Source organism: Piliocolobus tephrosceles, chromosome 16 (assembly GCF_002776525.5).
Source record: "Piliocolobus tephrosceles isolate RC106 chromosome 16, ASM277652v3, whole genome shotgun sequence".
In the NCBI taxonomy this organism is placed as follows: domain Eukaryota; kingdom Metazoa; phylum Chordata; class Mammalia; order Primates; family Cercopithecidae; genus Piliocolobus; species Piliocolobus tephrosceles.
Window position 1 is genome coordinate 25,032,444 of NC_045449.1, and position 18,960 is coordinate 25,051,403.

General features: G+C 37.0%; 1 protein-coding gene across 1 annotated transcript in view; it reads left to right on the top strand.

Moving 5' to 3' along the window:
* CPD (carboxypeptidase D) overlaps positions 1 to 18,960 on the top strand; it is a 94,098-nt gene that overhangs the window by 46,894 nt on the left and 28,244 nt on the right. The window contains exons 5-11 of the mRNA XM_023183816.2: positions 37 to 386; positions 861 to 1,052; positions 4,739 to 4,906; positions 9,153 to 9,262; positions 16,280 to 16,382; positions 16,871 to 17,013; positions 18,351 to 18,520. Of these exons, the coding sequence (XP_023039584.2) occupies positions 37 to 386; positions 861 to 1,052; positions 4,739 to 4,906; positions 9,153 to 9,262; positions 16,280 to 16,382; positions 16,871 to 17,013; positions 18,351 to 18,520 (1,236 nt within the window). The remainder of the gene's footprint in view (positions 1 to 36; positions 387 to 860; positions 1,053 to 4,738; positions 4,907 to 9,152; positions 9,263 to 16,279; positions 16,383 to 16,870; positions 17,014 to 18,350; positions 18,521 to 18,960) is intronic.

Genomic DNA, 18,960 nt, shown 5'->3' on the forward strand with positions numbered 1-18,960 from the left:
TAAACTGTTTACTTTTCCAATTTTTTTTTTTTCCAGGTATATGCCATTGACTGTTACTAATATAGTGGTGAAAGAAGGACCAGCCACAGAGGTGGATTTGTCTCTTAGGCCAACTGTAACTTCAGTAATCCCTGACACGACAGAGGCTGTAGCAACTGCTAGCACAGTTGCTATACCTAATATTCTTTCTGGAACATCATCCTCCTACCAGCCAATTCAGCCGAAGGACTTTCACCACCACCATTTCCCTGATATGGAAATCTTCTTGAGAAGGTTTGCCAATGAATATCCTAACATTACCCGGCTTTATTCATTGGGAAAATCAGTAGAGTCAAGAGAACTTTATGTGATGGAGATATCTGATAATCCAGGTGTCCATGAACCAGGTAATTGGTATGGTCTTACACATAATTTCAGTAGTGCCGCTCAAAGCCATGTTCAATATTGCTATGTTTCATCCAGAAAGGTCACCTACAGTTTGTATAACTGGCATTAAGAAAACCTAACTAAAATTAAAATAAAGCAAAAAAGAAAATGTAACCAATCTTTTCCCGGAAAAGAGGAAATCCTTTTGCTAACCCATATTAGGCATGGTATTTAATATGTGCATAGATTAGATTTATTCTGCTAATAGTGTTTATTTATATTATATGGCATATATATGCTTTGAACCTGCTCAGACGTATGTATTAGTAGGGAAACTGCTTTATAAGATGTTTCTGAAGGTTTTTTCTGCCTCCTGTGCCAAAATACATGTTTAAAAAATTTTTAGTACAGGATTTATATATGTTGGGGAAAAAAACAGAGTCCATGATGATTAAAAAGGAAAAAAGCCTTCCATGTAATTACTTTGTTTTCAGGTGAACCAGAATTTAAGTACATTGGAAATATGCATGGAAATGAAGTGGTTGGAAGAGAACTGCTGTTGAACCTCATCGAATACCTTTGTAAGAACTTTGGAACAGACCCTGAAGTCACAGATTTGGTTCATAGCACTAGAATTCACCTTATGCCATCCATGAATCCTGATGGGTATGAAAAGTCCCAGGAAGGTAAAGAATAGCTATTAATTCTTAATCATTTGATCATCATATAGAATGATTATTTCGATGTAGAACAGAATTTGAACTGGTTCTTTCGGAATTTCTTCCTATTTTTTTTCCTTATAATTTATGATTGATTTTAGCTCTTGTATTCTTATATGATGATCTGGTCTGTTCAGCAATTATGTGATCAAATTTATATATTTAGTGGTGTTTTCCACTTGGTAATGGTTCTTATTTACTAGAAATAGAATATAAGACTTTTACAAATTGTTTTATTTCAGCAATGGTTCTGTTGACAAAGAGTCAAACTCTGTAAGATATTTGAAGAGATTTATTCTGAGCCAAATGTGAGTGACCATGGCCCATGACACAGCCCTCAGACCCTGACGACATGTGTTCAGGGTAGTCAGGGTGCAGCTTGGTTTTATACATTTTAAGAAGACATGAGATATCAATCAAACACATTTAAGATATACATTGGTTTGGTCCAAAAAGGGGGCGAGGGTTGAAAGAGTTATTATCAATTGAAAGGAATGTCTGGGTTAGGATAAGAGGTTGTAGTTACCAAAGTTTGATCATGTAGATGAAGCCTCCAGGTAGCAGGCTTCACAGAGAATAGATTGTAAATATTTCTTATCAGACTTAAGGCCTCTGTTGGTATTAAATGTTGATTGGCTTTTCCTGATTTCCAAAAGAGAGGAGGCATAATGAGGCATGTCTGACCCCCATTTCCCTTTATGGCCTGAACCAGTCTTTCAGGTTAACTTTGGAGTGCCCTGGTCAAGAGGAGGGAATCTATTCAGATAGGCCCTGCCTATTGAGCAGGGCCTTAGAATTTTATTTTGGGTTAAAGTTCTTATTAAATCATTATTTTGGGAACCTTATTTCATAAGTGAAAAATCAAACCAGATATCTCTCTGAGCCAGTGACTCTGTTTTGACTCTTAGTTCTACTCCCTGTGCATGTTCCAGACTTGCTAATTTATTGACTTCCCAATTTCTTTGCCTTCTCTGGGCAAGCCCATCTTTCCTGGGGCATTATAGTATGGGCTGGGACAGCAGACCCTTATACACAACACTAGGGGAGTGAGAGTTCATCTTTTCCCAGCCCATGATTTCTTCCAGCCAATGATATCTATCAGGCCCCACAGTATAATATGGAGCCTCATGACTTATTACTAGCACTGACCTGGCCATTGGGAGGATCAGTTGGTCATTAGTTGGTCATTAGTACCCAGGAGTTGGTCATTAGTACCCAGAAGCTCTCTTGAACAAATGGGCACAAGATCTTACTTATATATGTATATATTTCAGATTTTTCCCCCTAAGGTTCTCATTCTCTGTCAGTGCCACAAATCTCTCCTACATACTCCCCAGACCTTTCTGAAAGGTGGAACTAATTACACTAGTAAGCACTCCAGTTTCCTTCCGTCTCTTGCAATTTTTCTCATTATAATGACAATAGTAAGGCTCCTACTCCCTATTAAAATGGAATATGCACAGTTAAGCTTAAATTGAACTTTCTCCTCCATCAGGTTAAACTTCCAGCTGTGTTCTTGGCTGACTTTACCTTTTTGTGATCACTTTAATGTGAGCATATCACAATTTTCTTTTCATTTGGTCTATTTCTTACAATGTCTTAGTGAGCTTTATACAAGCACACAGAGGAGTGTAGAGTTCCTGGCCAGGCGCAGTGGCTCACGCTTATAATCCCAGCACTTTGAGAGGTCGAGGTGGGTGGATCATTTGAGGCCAGGAGTTCAAGAGCAGCCTGGCCAACATGGTGAAACCCTGTTTCTACTAAAAATACAAAAAATTAGCTGGACGTGGTGGCACACACCTGTAATTCCAGCTACTTGGGGGGCTGAGGCACAAGAACTGCTTGAACCCGGGAGGTGGAGGTAGCAGTGAGCCGAGATGGCGCCACTGCACTATAGTCTAGGCCACAGAGTGAGACTCTGTCTCAAAAAAAAAAAAAAGAACAAAGAGTATAGAGTTCCCCTCTGATCAGTAATTTCCATTCAACATTGTGATCATGTCATTATATGTGGATTAGTGACACTTAAACAGTGCTTTAATATAATTTGTCTAATTGGAATTTTTTTCCTCCCAGATTATGAGCAGAGGACAAAAATAAAACGATAATGGTTTTACCTTTCTGTTCAAAATATCTGGAAGAGATAGTTTTTAAACACGCAGTGTGAAAAAGATGTGTTTTCATTGTAATGCCCGGCCAGGCACTGTGGCTCACGCCTGTAATTCCAGCACTTTGGGATGCTGAGGCGGGTGGATCACAAGGTCAGGAGTTTGAGACCAGCCTGGCGAACATGGTGAAATCTCATCTCTACTAAAAATACAAAAAATTAGCTGGGCGTGGTGGTGCACACCTGTAATCCCAGCTACTGGCGTGGCTGAGGCAGGAGAATCGCTTGAACCTGGGAAGCAGAGGTTGCAGTAAGCCGAGATTGCGCCATTGCACTCCAGCCTGGGCAACAAGGCGAGACTCCATCTCAAAAAAAAAAAAAAAGTAATGCCTGATAGGTTCTTCCTGCCTGCTACACAGGCAAAACAGTGCATTGAGACCATAGTATCGCATTCAAGAGTTCAATTAATGCAAGGCCAGCCATGCAAGAGAACTGGAGTTATCACTCAAATCAGTCTCCCCGAAGGCTCAGAGATTAGGGTTTTTCAAAGATAGTTTGATGGACAAGGGGCTAGAGAATGGGTTGATTGGTTGGAGATGAAATCATAGGGATGTGGAAAATAGTCCTCATGTGCTGAGTCAGCTTCTGGTTGGGAGCCACAGGACCAGCTGAGTTACAAGTCACTGGTCCTGGTGACGTCAGCTGGTTGTCAGAAATGCAAAAGTCCGAAAAACATCTCAGAAGGCCAATCTTAGGTTCAATAGTGATGTTATCTATAGGAGTAGTTGGGGAAGTTACAAACCTTATAACTTCCAAAATGATGGCTGGTTATCCTTTAATTACACATAGCCAAATTCAGGCCCCTCTTATAATCCCAACCTTGTGACCTTTCATTAGTTTTACAAAGGTGGTTTAGTTTTGGGAAAGGTTGTTATCATCCTTGCTTTAAAATCAAACTGTAAGCTAAATTTCTCCCAAAGTTAGCTTGGCCGATGCCCAGGAATGACCAAGGACAGCTTGGAGGTTAGAAGTAAGGTGGAGTCTGGCCAGGCGTGGTGGCTCACTCCTGTAATCCTAGCACTTTGGGAGGCTGAGGGGGGCGAGTCACCTGATGTCAGGAGTTCAAGACCAGCCTGACCAACGTGATGAAACCCCATATCTACTAAAAAATACAAAAATTAGCCGGGCATAATGACAGGTGCCTGAAATCCCAGCTACTTGGGAGGCTGAGATGCGACAATTGCTTGAACCTGGGAGATGGTGGTTGCAGTGAGCTGAGATTGTGCCACTGCACTCCAGCCTGGGTGGCTGAGTGAGACTGCATCTCAAAAAAAAAAAAAAAAAAAAAAAAAAAATGTGGAGTCAACTATGTCAGATTTGTCCTACTGTGATAATTTTGCAAAGACAGTTTCATAATCGTAGGTGATTGATAATAGTGAAGCCTGATGTGTTCACATTTGCCTTGAGTTAAGGTATCTGAAGTAGTACGTGTTGGAATAAAATAGAAGTGAACATGGCTTATATTCACATCCTTTATCATATCATACAGGAGATTCAATAAGTGTAATTGGCAGAAACAACAGCAACAACTTTGACCTGAACCGAAATTTCCCAGACCAGTTTGTTCAGATCACAGATCCTACGCAACCAGAAACTATTGCTGTAATGAGCTGGATGAAGTCCTATCCATTTGTACTTTCAGCAAACCTGCATGGAGGTATGGCAACTTTATATTCTACTAATTAGTTCTTGTTGAGAGCATTTGGAAATCCTGGTGGAATTTTATCTGTTTGTAGTGTTATGCTTTCTTAAAATGAGTATCCTGTTACTGCTTTTATGGCAGACAACAGTAAAGGTCTTTTCTCATTACTTTTTCAGCCAGTGTCCTGGCTATTTCTTTCCTCCTGCTTTCTCTCATTTTTTTCCTCCTCTTCTCTTCTCCTTCTACCCCCATCTCTTCTCTCTACCCTTTTTCCTCTCCTTTCTCACCTACCACTTCTCTCTCTCCCTTCTCTTATCTCCTCTCTCCTTTCTTCTCTGTCTTGTCTTTTTTCTCCTCTCCTCTCCTTCTCCCCCGTCTCTCCCCCTATTCTGCTGTTCCTCCTCCTCTCCTCTTCCTCTCATAGTTCTTCAGGTATTTTGTATTTATCTCTCACGCTGGGAACTTGGTAACATATTCTTTGTCATTAATAAAAATTGATCCAAATGTTTAGTTCTGTTTTCTCCTTGAAGTTTAATAAATTCTTTCATGTAAATTTAGATTTTGGTATTCTCTATTTTTCACTTGGTATGTCCTTAACTGCAGCAAAATAATCACATTTTCAGGTAGTACCTGAGCTCATATACCTCCATATAATTTAGCAGGGATGGATCAGTTGAATAGAATGAGTGTCAAGATTAAAAATCACCACAATGTCCAACTAAGGTTGCGAATAAGAGTGAAGATATCAGTATCCAAGAGAACCAAAATGTGTCCACACATAAACTCACTTGAACAAAATGTTCACTCATTTAATGTACAATGCTCATGTATATGAATGTTCAGTGTACACAAATGTTCATTCAGGATTATTCACAATAACAAAAAAGTAGAAGCAACCCAAACAACCATCATCTGATAAATGGATAAATAAAATGTGGTCTGCCCTTACAATGAATATTATTTGTCTCAAAAAGGAGTCAAGTGCTGATACATGCTATAACATAGATCCTTGAAACCTTATGCTAAGTGACAAAAGCCAGTCATAAGAGACCACATGGCATGTGATTATTATTTTTTTATCAAGTTAATGATTATATTTTAATGAAATTTTTAGAGTAGGCATATCCATAGAGACAGAAAGTAGATTAAAGATTGCATTGGGCTGGAGTGAATAGTGGTAGGAGGTGATAGGGGAGTGACTGCTAGTGGATTCTGGGCTTTCTTTTTGGAGTTATGACAATGCTCTATAACTAGATAGTGGTAGTGGTTGTACAACCCTGTGAATATAAACAACTTTAAATGGGTGAATTGCATGCTATTTGAATTACATCAGTAAAACTGCTAAAAAAAAAAAAAAAAAAAAAAGTGACAAGTATTAGCACCAGGGGCAATGGGGAAGAAATTTAGTTTCAACATTTATTGGAATATCCAGAAGTATCATAGTTGAGCCTTCATGTCATATAGAGTAGCTTGCCATTTTAGAATGACAGTACATACTGATGGATATTTAGATTTAGGAAGTTAATTGAGATTCTCCAAAAATTGCTTTGAAAGATTGCCAATAGTAGAAAAAAGTACTTCTACAGTTGGTAATCATATATTCTTCTCAGAGAGTCAAATAAGAACTGTGAAGTTATACCCTAGTTGGCAAAATAAATTTTTTGTTTCTTTTATTATATTTTATGTGTTTAATGCTGTGTTTGATAGAAGACACTTTTTAGTTAGAGCTTTAAAAATATTCTCATAATAAATCACACATCATGTTGGCTAAATCTAAAAAGTTAATAATAGTTACATTCCAGTGAAAATAAGTCACAGATTTACAGATGTGGTATCCAGACGTTGGCATGGTGAGAGGTAGGAATCTTCAGTTGTGCAGACATTTTTCTTTCCATGACATATTTTGTTTTCTCATCTTAAAATCCTTATTTAAATGGAGTTTGAAATCTTGGCAAAGCAGTTTGAAGGAGAATTTCTTTGTTGCTATACAGGAGTAAAAAACCTCATAGATTCCGTAGCTGGAGCTTGTGAATTAAGGTGATAAAAGACAGATTAAAAGGAAAAAGCATACAAATTTTATTGATGTTTGTATGTGGCACAGGCAACAGGTGATGGGGGAGTTCATAGGAAAGATGTGAAACCCTTAAAAAGCAGTTAGTGTTAAGGACTTAGTGCTCTTATAACAAAGGGTGATACCTTGTGGAAAAGTGACTACGCAAAGGAAAGGGTTTGGACTTCTAAGGGTGATAAATTGTAGGAAAGTGACTAGGAAATATGTGGGGGAAACTAATGAAAGATGAGGGTTATTTCACTAAGGTTTGTTTGTGTCAACTCATCTTGGCATTGATTATCCCATCTCTGATGGTACCAGGAAGGTGCCTTTATCACGTGAAATTTATGCCCAACTTTAGGCAGAAAGGGGGAGGGTAGATAGCCTTTCCTGCATCTGCTGTTTCTCAGTTGCCTTCAGCTCTAAATAATTAATATGCTAAAGAGTCATATTCTGGGGCAGCATGTTCTGATTCCTTTCACTGCCAACTTTATAATTTAGAAGGATCTTGAAAGAAGATAGGGTAAAGCAATATTCTTTTTCATAAATTTTCAAAAATTTTGATACTAATTTTTTTATTGAGGTGAAGTTTACATAATTCCAGTGGCATTTAGTGCATTCATAGTGTTTTGCAACTGCCCCCTCTGTCTTGTTCCAAAACATTTTTATCTCCCCAAAAGGATACCCCACACCCATTTAACAGTGACTCCCCTTTCCTTTCTCCCCTCAAGCTCTGGTAACCACCAATCTTTGTTCTGTCTCTGGGGATTTACCTATTCTGGATATTTCGTGGAAATGGAATCACATAACATATGACCTTTCATGTCTGGCTTCTTTCATTTAGCATAGTGTTTTCAAGGTTCACTCATGTTGTAACATGTATCAGTACTTCATTCCTTTCTATGGTTGAATAATAGTGTATTATATATACATGTGTATATATCAATATCACATTTACTTTATCCATTTACTTACTGATGGACATTTGGGTTGTTTTGACTTTTTGACTACAATGAAAAATTCTTCTATGCCCATTGGCATTCAGATATCTATTTGAGTTCCTTTTTTCTTTTCCCTGTGCCCCCCTTGTTTTGAAACAGAGTCTCACTCTGTTACCCAGGCTGGAATGTAAATGGTGTGATCATGGCTCACTGCAGTCTCAAACTCCTGAGCTCAGGCAATCCTCCCACCTCAGCCTCCCAAGTAGCTGGAACTGCAAGCATGCACCACCACACCTGGCTTATTTTTAATTTTTTGTAGAGACAGGATCTCCCAGTATTGCCCAGACTGATCTTGAATTCCTGGGCTCAAGCAATCCACCTGCCTTGGCCTCCCAAAGTGCTGAGATTATAGGCGTGAACTACTGTACACAGCCCCTGTATTCAGTTCTTTTGGGTGTGCACCTAGGAGTGAAATTGTCATATGGTAATTCCATGTTAAGCTTTTTGAGGAATTGCCGAGGCTGGACTATTTTACATTCCTGCCAGCAATGTATGAGGTTCCAGTTTCTTCCTATCCTCACCACCACTTACTATTTTCTATTTTTATTATTATAGCCATCCTAGTGGGTACCTCATTTTGGTTTTGGTGTGCATTTCTCCAATAACTAATGATGTCGAGGATCTTTTCATGAGCTTGTTGGCCATTTATCTATGTTCTTTGGAGAAATATCTGTTCAAGTCCTTTGCTCAATTTTTAATTGAGTTTTTGTCTTTGTTGTTAAGTCGAAAGAGTTTTTAAATATGTTCTGGATACTTGACCCTTATCAGGCTTGCCAAATATTTTCCCCCATTCTATAGGTTGTCTTTTCTCTTTCTTATGTAAGAGAGAAGAAATCTCTTCTCTTCTTATGCATCTCTTTCTTGATGCATAAAAGTTTTTGATTTTAATGGAATACTATATATCTGTCTTTTTCTTTTGTTGCTAATCCTTTCTGTGTTGATGCTAATTGTTTTTTGAGGTAGACTGTTTGGTAGAAGTACTATACATCTTCTTTTTGGCTTTAGAAAAGTAGCCATTTGAAAGCTATTTTCTCACTCATTCACTTTGATTTTCTATTGAAGAAATTAGTGTAGTTTTCATTTCTGTTGAGGAAATTTTGCTTGGCAAATCTTATTGTTTTCTTTTCTCTGGCAGTATTCTGAAAAGCTTTATGTTAATAATTCATCTTGAAACAGACAACATGATACATTTTCCTCTTTTCCCTTATAGGTTCTTTGGTGGTTAACTACCCTTTTGATGATGATGAACAAGGACTTGCCACATATAGTAAATCACCAGATGATGCTGTGTTTCAACAAATAGCACTTTCTTATTCCAAGGTAGGCTTGTCTTTGAATATAAAATGCTATAAAATTAATTCTTTTATTTAAAAATATGCTTTAAAGTCCTTCAAGACTCAAGTCAAGTGCTTCCATAGTTAAGAAAGCATGACAGCTGTTTCTGAAAAACAGCTTTTTCTCCTGTTTCCCACCTCACTTTTGAATACACTGCATGTCTTTCTCCATTGGCCTTTTATCTGTGGTTTTAGCACAGTGCCTGGAACATATACATGTCAATTTATTTTATTTGACAAATAAGTTATAAGCCCAGTAAAGTAGACCAAGAAAGGGGCTTAATGCATTATAGCTCTGGAGCCAAATCTTGCCCACCACCTGTTTTTGTAAATAAAATTGTATTGACACACAGCCACAGCTATATTTTTATATATTGTGTATGGCTGCTTTCTCCTTCAACATTTCAAAGTAAGTCAGTATAATTTACTATATTAACAAACTAAAGAAGAAAAATCCAGTGATCAAACGGCAAAGTTGAGTAGTTTCAACAAAGACTTTTGCATCTAAAAAGTCTGAAATATTTGCTGTCTGGTTTTTTACAGGAAAAAATTGCCAAACTTTAGTCTAAGGTATTTAAGATCCTATAGTTACATATAGCAAGGAAAAGCAGGCAGAAATTTCTGTATTTTCCAAACTTCCTATAATGAACATGGATTACTCTTACAATCAGGAATGTTAAAATGTGTTGTGTGTGAAAATTTAATTTAAAAATCATTCTTAGGGCCAGGCCTGGTGGCTCATGCCTGGAATCCTAGCACTTTGGTAGGGCAAGGCAGGAGGATTGCTTGAGCTCTCAGGAGTTTGAGACCAGACTGGGCAACATAGCAAGAGCTTGCCTCTACTACAAATAAAAATTGAAAAATTAGCCGGTCATAGTGACACACATTTGTTGTCCCAGCTACTTAGGAGGCTGAGGTGGGAAGATCACTCTGTCCCAGGAGATTGAGGTTGAAGTGAGCTTGATCACAACACTATGCTCTAGCCTGGGTGACAAAGCTGAGACCCTGTCTCAAAAAAATAAAAATTGTCTTAGAAAACATGTTAAAAGTTAAGGCTTGTAAACTGAGCTTGTTAGTTTCAATTTTTGGTGTTACTACTGACTTAGTATTATTATTGGTTATAGGTACTATTATTGGTTATAGGTAATGAATATTATTACTATAACTCTGTACTCTCCAGTCACAGCCCTCTATCCTTTCCCATTCCCTCATTCTCTGCAAATGAATCTTGTGAGATTGTTCAGTTTCTACTGCAGGAGTACAGCTGTTCATTTCACCTTAGAGAATTATTGCCTTCTGTTTGGATATATATGTTTTTTTGAAGTGCATACGTGGAGTAATAAGAGGAGAATGGATAGTGTCCCAACCATCAAAATAAAAATTAAATGGTCAGATTTTGCATATATTGCCATCACATTCTATGCTCATTCTCATGATTTCTGCTTTTCCCCTTCATTTTGGCTTCTAGTTCCTTATCTTCTCTTTGTTTTCTTAGACCATTAACCCTTTTGATTTGGTTTACCTTTCTCTGTAGCCTAGACCCATGGACATACCTTTTCAATGATTCTCCTAAGGCTCTTGTACACCCCTTTGACATATCTGCTTTGCCCTCCAGTCCTCAGTAATTACCATTATCTCTTTTCTCCATACCAATATTACAGGTATAGCCCAGAGTGGTCATGTAGTCATGGCAATTTGCTATGGTCCATATGTATGCTCTCCAACTTCAGCTGAACCCTCAGTCCTACATGGCAACATTTCCTGTTTAGCTACTGGACTCCCTGGCTCAGTTCCCACTATGGCGATTCAGAGCCTTTATCCTCTATCGGAGCCTCCTATTCCAGCTCTATCCCTCTTATTCATAGTCAATCACTTTGCATTGAGCTAAAGTAGAACTTTGAGTAATCTAATGTGAGTTCACTAAGATTCTGTCTTCTCAGTTGTTACTTATATGTGTCTTAACAATATTCTCCTCCATTTCTTGATCCCACTGCATTCTGCCTCCTGGAATCTTGTGTCTTCATATCTTATGTTGTAAATGGGGAAGGTGATAATTAAACTCCCCAGTCTTCACTCATAGCCTTTTTTTTCTTGGTCAATAAGCAGCTCCTCTAAAAATATTGTCTTCTGCTAACCTTAATAAGCCCCCATGAAGCTACCATTCCAAGTTTCTTTATATTTACTCTTCAAAACTTCTCAAAAGTAAATAGTCTTGGGAGATATCTGAGCAGTCAAAGACAATAATGGCCATATGATAACCAATCTCCCAGGGTTTTTCTTTAAACAATAAATATAAAACGACTTAAAAACTACCAAATTTTACACAAAACCACACTGTTGGCATCACAAAAGATCCTGAAACTGCAAAATAACTGTAAATTTTTAAAAAATCAAGAAATCTCAGCATGATTTATCATGCACCTACCCCATCTTTGTGCCACCACAAGGCTTTGTGATGAGGTAAAGCAGACCAAGAAAACTTATGGAGAAGACAGAAGTGGGTGCCACTGAAGGGCAGCTGTGAAGGTAATTTGAAGTGACCACCATACATCACATATGCACTAAATCCAAAATTACTAAAAGAATAACTGGGCCAATGAGAGCTCTGGAATACAGGGAAGAGATTTCAAAATGCACACAACTTAAAGATTTGGTGTGATTTAACTGGATAAGCACAGTTTAAAAGGAGAGGATGGTACAGGGAGATCTTCCAAACTCATAGCTTCTGGAGGAGGAAAAAAAAAGACAAAGATAGAAATGAAGAAGTGCTCCTTGACAATTAAATGGTGAATGGAAAAAGGAAAAAGTGGGGAGAAATGTAAGGTTTTACAAGACAGAAAATAACCTTAAAATCAGAAGACTTCCAGCTCCACCCTTACCACCGAGACAAATAAATAACCACATCGAGGTTCCTGGGTTTTGCTAGAATTAAGCTAGGAATGATATTAAATGCCCAATATCATAAAAATAAACAAGAGGAAAATAAAGTCTATGGAAAACGATTGCAGAAAATTAGGAAATGAAATGTCACATATAGAAACTAAGGAAACCCTACCATTAGCAAAAAATAATCAAGAAGCAGAAGAAAACTGTTCAGTTGGCATTCTAAACAGATTAAGCATACCCGAATATACGTTGAGGATATGAGAAACTACCTCAACTCAGATAGTCAAAAAATAAAAACAGAAGCCAGGAAACAAAAAACCAGGGAGAAATAAAATAAAGTTTATAGGACTCAGGAAAAAAAATGGAAGAAAAAGACAAAATTATCTCTGAAATGAAGAATAAATGACAAAAGTTAGGGAATTCGTACATCCAATTCCAAACTTATCACAAAGCTACAGTAATTAATACAGTGTGGTACTGGCATAAGGACAGACGTATAGATCAACGAAATAGTACTGAGAGCCCAGGAATAAATTCTTATGTTGATGGTCAGTTGATTTTTTTTTTAGAAAAGGATGCCAAGACAATTCAATAGGCAAAGAATAGATTGTTAAAATAAATGGTGCTGGGACAATTGGATATTTATATGCAAAAGAATAAACTAGATACCTTCCTCACTCCGCACCCCAAAATTAGCTTAAAATTGATCATAAACCTAAATACAGGAGCTAAAACTATAAAACTAAAAAAAAAAAAAAAAAGGAATACATTTTTGAGACTTTGGTTCTCCTCTAGATATGACGTCAAAAGCACAAGTGACAAAAAAAGGTTGATTAGGGACGTCATCCAGATTAAAAACTTCTCTACTGCAAAGCAAACTGTATTTTTTAGTTCTGCTGTAACAAAATTCCACAAACTGGATTGTCTAAGACAACAGGAATTTATTGTCTCACAGTTCTGGAGGCCAGAAGTCCAAAATCACAGTGTTGCCAGGGCCATGCTCCCTCTGAAACTGTGAAAGAATCCTTCCTTGTTTCTCCCTAGTTTCTGGTGCTTTGTTGGCAACCATTGGCATTCCTTCACTCCAACCCTTCTTCATCACATGGCATTCTCCCCATGTCTTTGTATCCCAGTTTCCCCTTTGTACAAGGACACTGTCATATTGGATTAGAGCCCATTGCTAATCACCTCATTTTAACTTGATTACCTCTGTAAGGAACTTATTTCCAAATAAGATCACATTCTGAGGTACTGAGGGTTAGGACTTCAATATATTTTTGGAGGACACAACTCAATGCTTTACAGATAACATTCAGGAAGTAAAAAGACAGCCCATAGAAGCTGGGCGTGGTGGCATGTGCCTGTAGTCCCAGCTACTTGGGAGGCTGAGGCCAAAGGATTGCTTGAGCCCAAGAAGTAGAGGCTATTGTGAGCTATGATCATGCCACTGCACTCCAGCTTGGGTGGCAGAAGGAGACCCCAGCCCCCAAAAAATAAATAAATAAAAAGATCCACAGAATGAGAGAAAATTTTTGTAAATCATATGATAAAGGTGTTATATCTAAAATATATAAAGAACTCTTACAGCTAAATAGTAAAAAGACAAATCATCCAAGTGAAAAATGGGGAAAGGATCTGAATGGACATTTCTCTAAAGAAGAGGAAATGGCTAACAAGCACATGAAAAGATACTCGATATTGTTAGCCATTAGAGAAATGCAAGTCAATACCTCTTCTTACCCACTAGGATGACTGTAATTTAAAAAATGGAAAATATGCATAGGCAAAGATGTGGAGAAATTGAAACCTTTATATGTACATTGCTGGTGGGATGTAAAATGGTATAACTGCTTTGGAAAACAGTCTGGCAGTGCTTCAAAACATTAAATATAGAATTATAGTATGACCCAGCATTCCACTGCTAGGTATATACCCAAGAAAAATGTAAACGTGTATTCACTCAAAAACTTGTACATGAATATTTGTAGCAGCATTATTCATAATAGCCCCAAATGGAAACAACCAAAATGTCCATCAGCTGATGAATGGGTTAACAAACTGATAAGTAAACATAGAAAATCATACGGTGGAATATTATTCAGCCATAAAAAGTAATGAAATAATGATACATGGTCCAACTTGAATGAACCTTAAAAACATGCTAAGTGAAAGAAGTCACAAGAGACTACATAATGTATGATTCGGTTTATATGTAATGTTCAGAATAGGCAAACCCATAGAGACAGAAAGTAGATTGGTAGTTGCCTATGGTTTGGAGTGGGTGTAGGGAGTGGAGGTTGGGGGAAAATGGAGAATGTTAATAGATACAGAGTTTCCCTTTGGGGTGATGAAATGTCCTAAAATTTATTATGGTGGGTGGTTATACAACTCTGTGAATACTAAAAACCATTGAATTGTACACTTTAAATGGAGTCAATTGTGTGGAATGTGAATTATATCTCAATAAAGTGGATTTTGAAAACATAAAGAAGACTGAGGGGTGAAGCATCCATTCTCTATTCGTATATAAGTGAAAAAAAAAGGTCTAAAAGTTATACACCAGGCCCGGTGTGATGGCTCACACCTGTAATCTCAACAATTTGGGAGGCCGAGATGGGCAGATTCTTTGAGCCCAGTAGTTCAAGACCAGCCTGGGCAACATAGTCAAACCCCATCTCCACAAAAAATACAAAATTTAGCTGGGTGTGTTGGTGCACGCCTATGGTCCCAGCTACTCAGGAGGGTGAGGTGGAAGGATCACTTGAGCGTGGGGAGATTGAGACTGCAGTGAGCTGTGTTTCCACTACTGCACTCCAAGCTGGGTGACAAAACAAGACCCAGTTTCAAAACCAAAACAAAACCAAAGCAAAAGAGCATGCATATAATTATTACAGTAATCTAAAATTATGGTTTTTATTTCATAAAAGAGTGATGGGATGATAAGCCTTTAATTGGCATATTAAGTTTCTAGAAGGGGATCGTTTATTTTATTTTGTTTTTATTAAGACAGAGTCTTGCTTTGTCACCCAGGCTGCAGTGCAGTGGTGCAGTCATGGCTTACTGCAGCCTCAACCTCCTGGGGTCAAGCTATTTTCCTGTCTCAGCCTCCCAGGGAGCTGGTTCTACAGGCATGTAGCACCATGCGTGGCTTTTTTTTTTTTTTTTTTTCATAGCGACAAGGTCTCACTGTATTCCCCAGGCTGTTCTTGAACTTCTGAGCTCAAGCAGTTCTCCAACCTTGACCTCCCAAAGTGTTGGGATTACCTGTCCTTGTTTATATATTTTAAAGTTAAATGGTTAATTATCTGTGGTAGAAAAATGGGAAATTATTCTTTTTATCTTCACACTTTCAGTACTTTTTTTCTGTTTCAAAAAGAGATAAATGAAGTTTTGACCATCTTTCAAAGCTCAATTTCTTCTAGGAAACTCCCCCTGCCACTCTGATCAGATGTAATCTTTCTCTCCTCTTGCTTTCAATGGTGTTTATTTGTGTCTCCATGGCAGTTTTTCTTACCCTTCATTGAGTTATCAGTTGGACGCCTACTGTATGCTAGATGCTGAGGACACAGAGACACAAACTGTTTCAAGGAAACATTGTCTTTAGGGAAGAAAAAGGTGCAATTGTAGTTGTAATGTAAGATAATTGTACAGAGGGCAGTCAGAGCACAGAGGGGCCATCTTATTCCTGCTAGAAGTCAGGGAAAGCTGCTTACTCTTATTCTGTGTGTATTATCTTTTTTGGACTTCAAGATCCTTGAAGGCATGAAACGAAAAGTATGAATATGAACAGAAATGTTTTTTAAAGAGGGGTTCAGCTGGGTTTTATATTACTTGTAATTGTGAGTAATAAATGAAGTCAATATTTTCTTACAGAGCACATTTAATTTTGATTTTTAAAAATAGATTAAGTTCAGATAGTGAAAAATCAAAATGGCATAAAAAGCCATACACTGAAAAGTCTCACTACTCATAGCCCCACCCTACTCCTGCCTCCACCCCTCACACACCCTGTTGGAAGCCACTTGTATTATTTTCCTGTATCTTCCCAGTATTTTTTTTTTTTTTTTTTGATGGAGATACAAACGAATACAAGTAAAGATTCTTTTTGTTTTTCCAGGAAAATTCCCAGATGTTTCAAGGTAGACCTTGCAAGAATATGTATCCTAATGAATATTTTCCTCATGGAATAACAAATGGAGCTAGTTGGTATAATGTCCCAGGTAAAGATTCTTTTATATCAAGGCCTTACAACTTTATGGCCTTTCTGCTTTCCTAGATGGTGCTGCTTGTTACTGATCTTTTAATTTTGAGGAATAATCATTATTTTTAAAACATAGTTTAAGTAGTTTAAAATATTTAAATAATCTTTTCAACTACTTTTGTGTTTGATGTACATTGAGGGATGAGTAAGAATACTGCCCTAAAACTTGATTAAAGGATTACATTTTACTTCTGGCTATTACAAAGAATCTTCCATGTGCTAATAGAAGAGTGTAAGCTATATTTGAATTCTTAAACATGAAGGTGTAGGTGTTTTGCCCTCACATGAACACGTTATCAAAGTGCCCTTACATGAACACATTATCATTTTTGAATCAATGCTGATAAGAGACAAATTTGGCTTTTTACTAGGACTATTGCTTACCTTTTGAGATCTGAGCTGTTTAGAACTTCTTCAGAGTGATTAATTTTAATTTTTATCTTTTAGGAGGAATGCAGGACTGGAACTATTTACAAACAAATTGCTTTGAAGTGACTATTGAACTAGGTTGTGTGAAATATCCATTTGAGAAAGAGCTGCCAAACTTTTGGGAACAGAATCGAAGATCACTAATCCAGTTTATGAAACAGGTGACTATTCAGGGGTAATTTCTCCCAAGGGTGAAAAGAGTTTTGTGTGTACACATGGTTTTTGTGCAGTAATTTTAGAATACACTCTTTAAAATTTCAATTTGTTTTAATATATTTAACCAATTTGTAGATTCCAAGGTGTTTAATATATTTATCTAGAAAATTCATGGATGGAAATGAGTTTATCTGTATATGTGAGGAAAAGTTGAAAATGATTAAACAAGGTAGTGATATTTGGCTCTTAAGGATTAGTGGTCACTTTTTACCCTGTGTTTAAAACAGACCAATGTAAATTGGATACACACCTAATCATTGGCCAACTGATAGAAAGATGGGCTGTAGAGTAAATGTTTTTATTCTTTTTCTTATTGCCAGTGATTTACTGTGAAATGATTAATTTCCTTTTGTTTGGGTATGCATGGTGGCCAATAGGTAAAGATTGTAAGAAATACGCTAATGTTAAGTAGAATAATCAGACTAATACTTTATGCCAGTGTATTTCTGCATTTTTCTTTTTCCTGAGTGGTGTGACATAAAGTCTGTGAGTTTTTTACTATATTTAAAGGCATTTTATTCTGAAAAATTTTAAATATACAGAAAAGTTATGACTAGTCAGTAATTATTCCTATACCTAGATTTAACATTTTTAACATTTTGTTGTATTTGCTTTATTTTAATGTAAATTTTATTTACACTCTGACATACACATACATATTTTTGACTGAACTATTTTAATATAAATTGCAGGTATAGTATTTTACCCCTAAATATTATTTCAGCATCTATCTCCTAAAAATAAGGAGCTACTACATACTATAAGTGCTACTATCCTACCCAAGAAAATTAACAATAATTCCCTAATATTACCTAATACTTAGTTTATATTTAAATGTCCATATTTTTCCCCAAAATGTAATTTTACAGCTGTATTTTATGACCAGGATCTAGTCAAGTTTCATGCATTGCATTTGATTATCGTATCTCTTTACTGTTCTTTGATCTAGAAGAGTCCTTCCATTTTTAAAAAATGCCATTTCCTTTTGAAAAGGCCAGGCCTGTTTTCTTGTAGAATGTCATATATTCTGAAATCATCAGAATGTGCTAAAGTTTAAACAGTGTTATTTATATTCTTCATGACAAAGAGAAACAAAGCCTATGAAAAATTAGCCTTCAGAAATATTTTAATGAACATTTACACTGAACTTCGCTCTGAACTCCTAAATTCCTGTTTGTTCCATTTATTTGTGTTAACAATCTGTTATTTTGAATATGACCTCCCAAGATAATTAGATGATGATGTTTACTATTGAAATCTGGTGTCCTTGTACTTAATCCAGGTTCATCAGGGCGTCAAAGGATTTGTTCTAGATGCCACAGATGGCAGGGGTATATTAAATGCCACCATTAGTGTTGCTGAGATTAATCACCCAGTGACTACTTACAAAACTGGAGATTACTGGCGTCTCTTGGTTCCAGGAACTTACAAAATCACAGCATCTGCTCGAGGGTGAGTGACTGAATGCTTTGAAATAGAGTGCTTGGGGGACAGACAAACATGGCTCCATTCTGGAGGATTATTACCAGAACATTCTAGTTAAGCAACTTTGAATGGATTGCTGGGAAGTTTAGGGCTGGTTATACCTTTGTTATACCTTTGCCTCTCCTTTAGTGGCAGATAGAGTACATGAAAAAAAAAAAAATTCCTGGAATAAATATTCTAGTTATTGCTTAGTTGACTCATTGTGACATGCTTCCAACCTGGACATTAGGCAAGACACTTTAGAATACACATCAAATCCTGATCCTCATGGCCTTAGGTTTTTTATTAAAAAGGAGAGTAAGGCTGAAGTAATTCTACAAAGTCAGTTCCAATTTGTAGTAGAATTTATTGGAAATGTGTTCATGATAGTTTTTCCTTTAAAGGAGTAACAAAAGTGTTAGTTCATG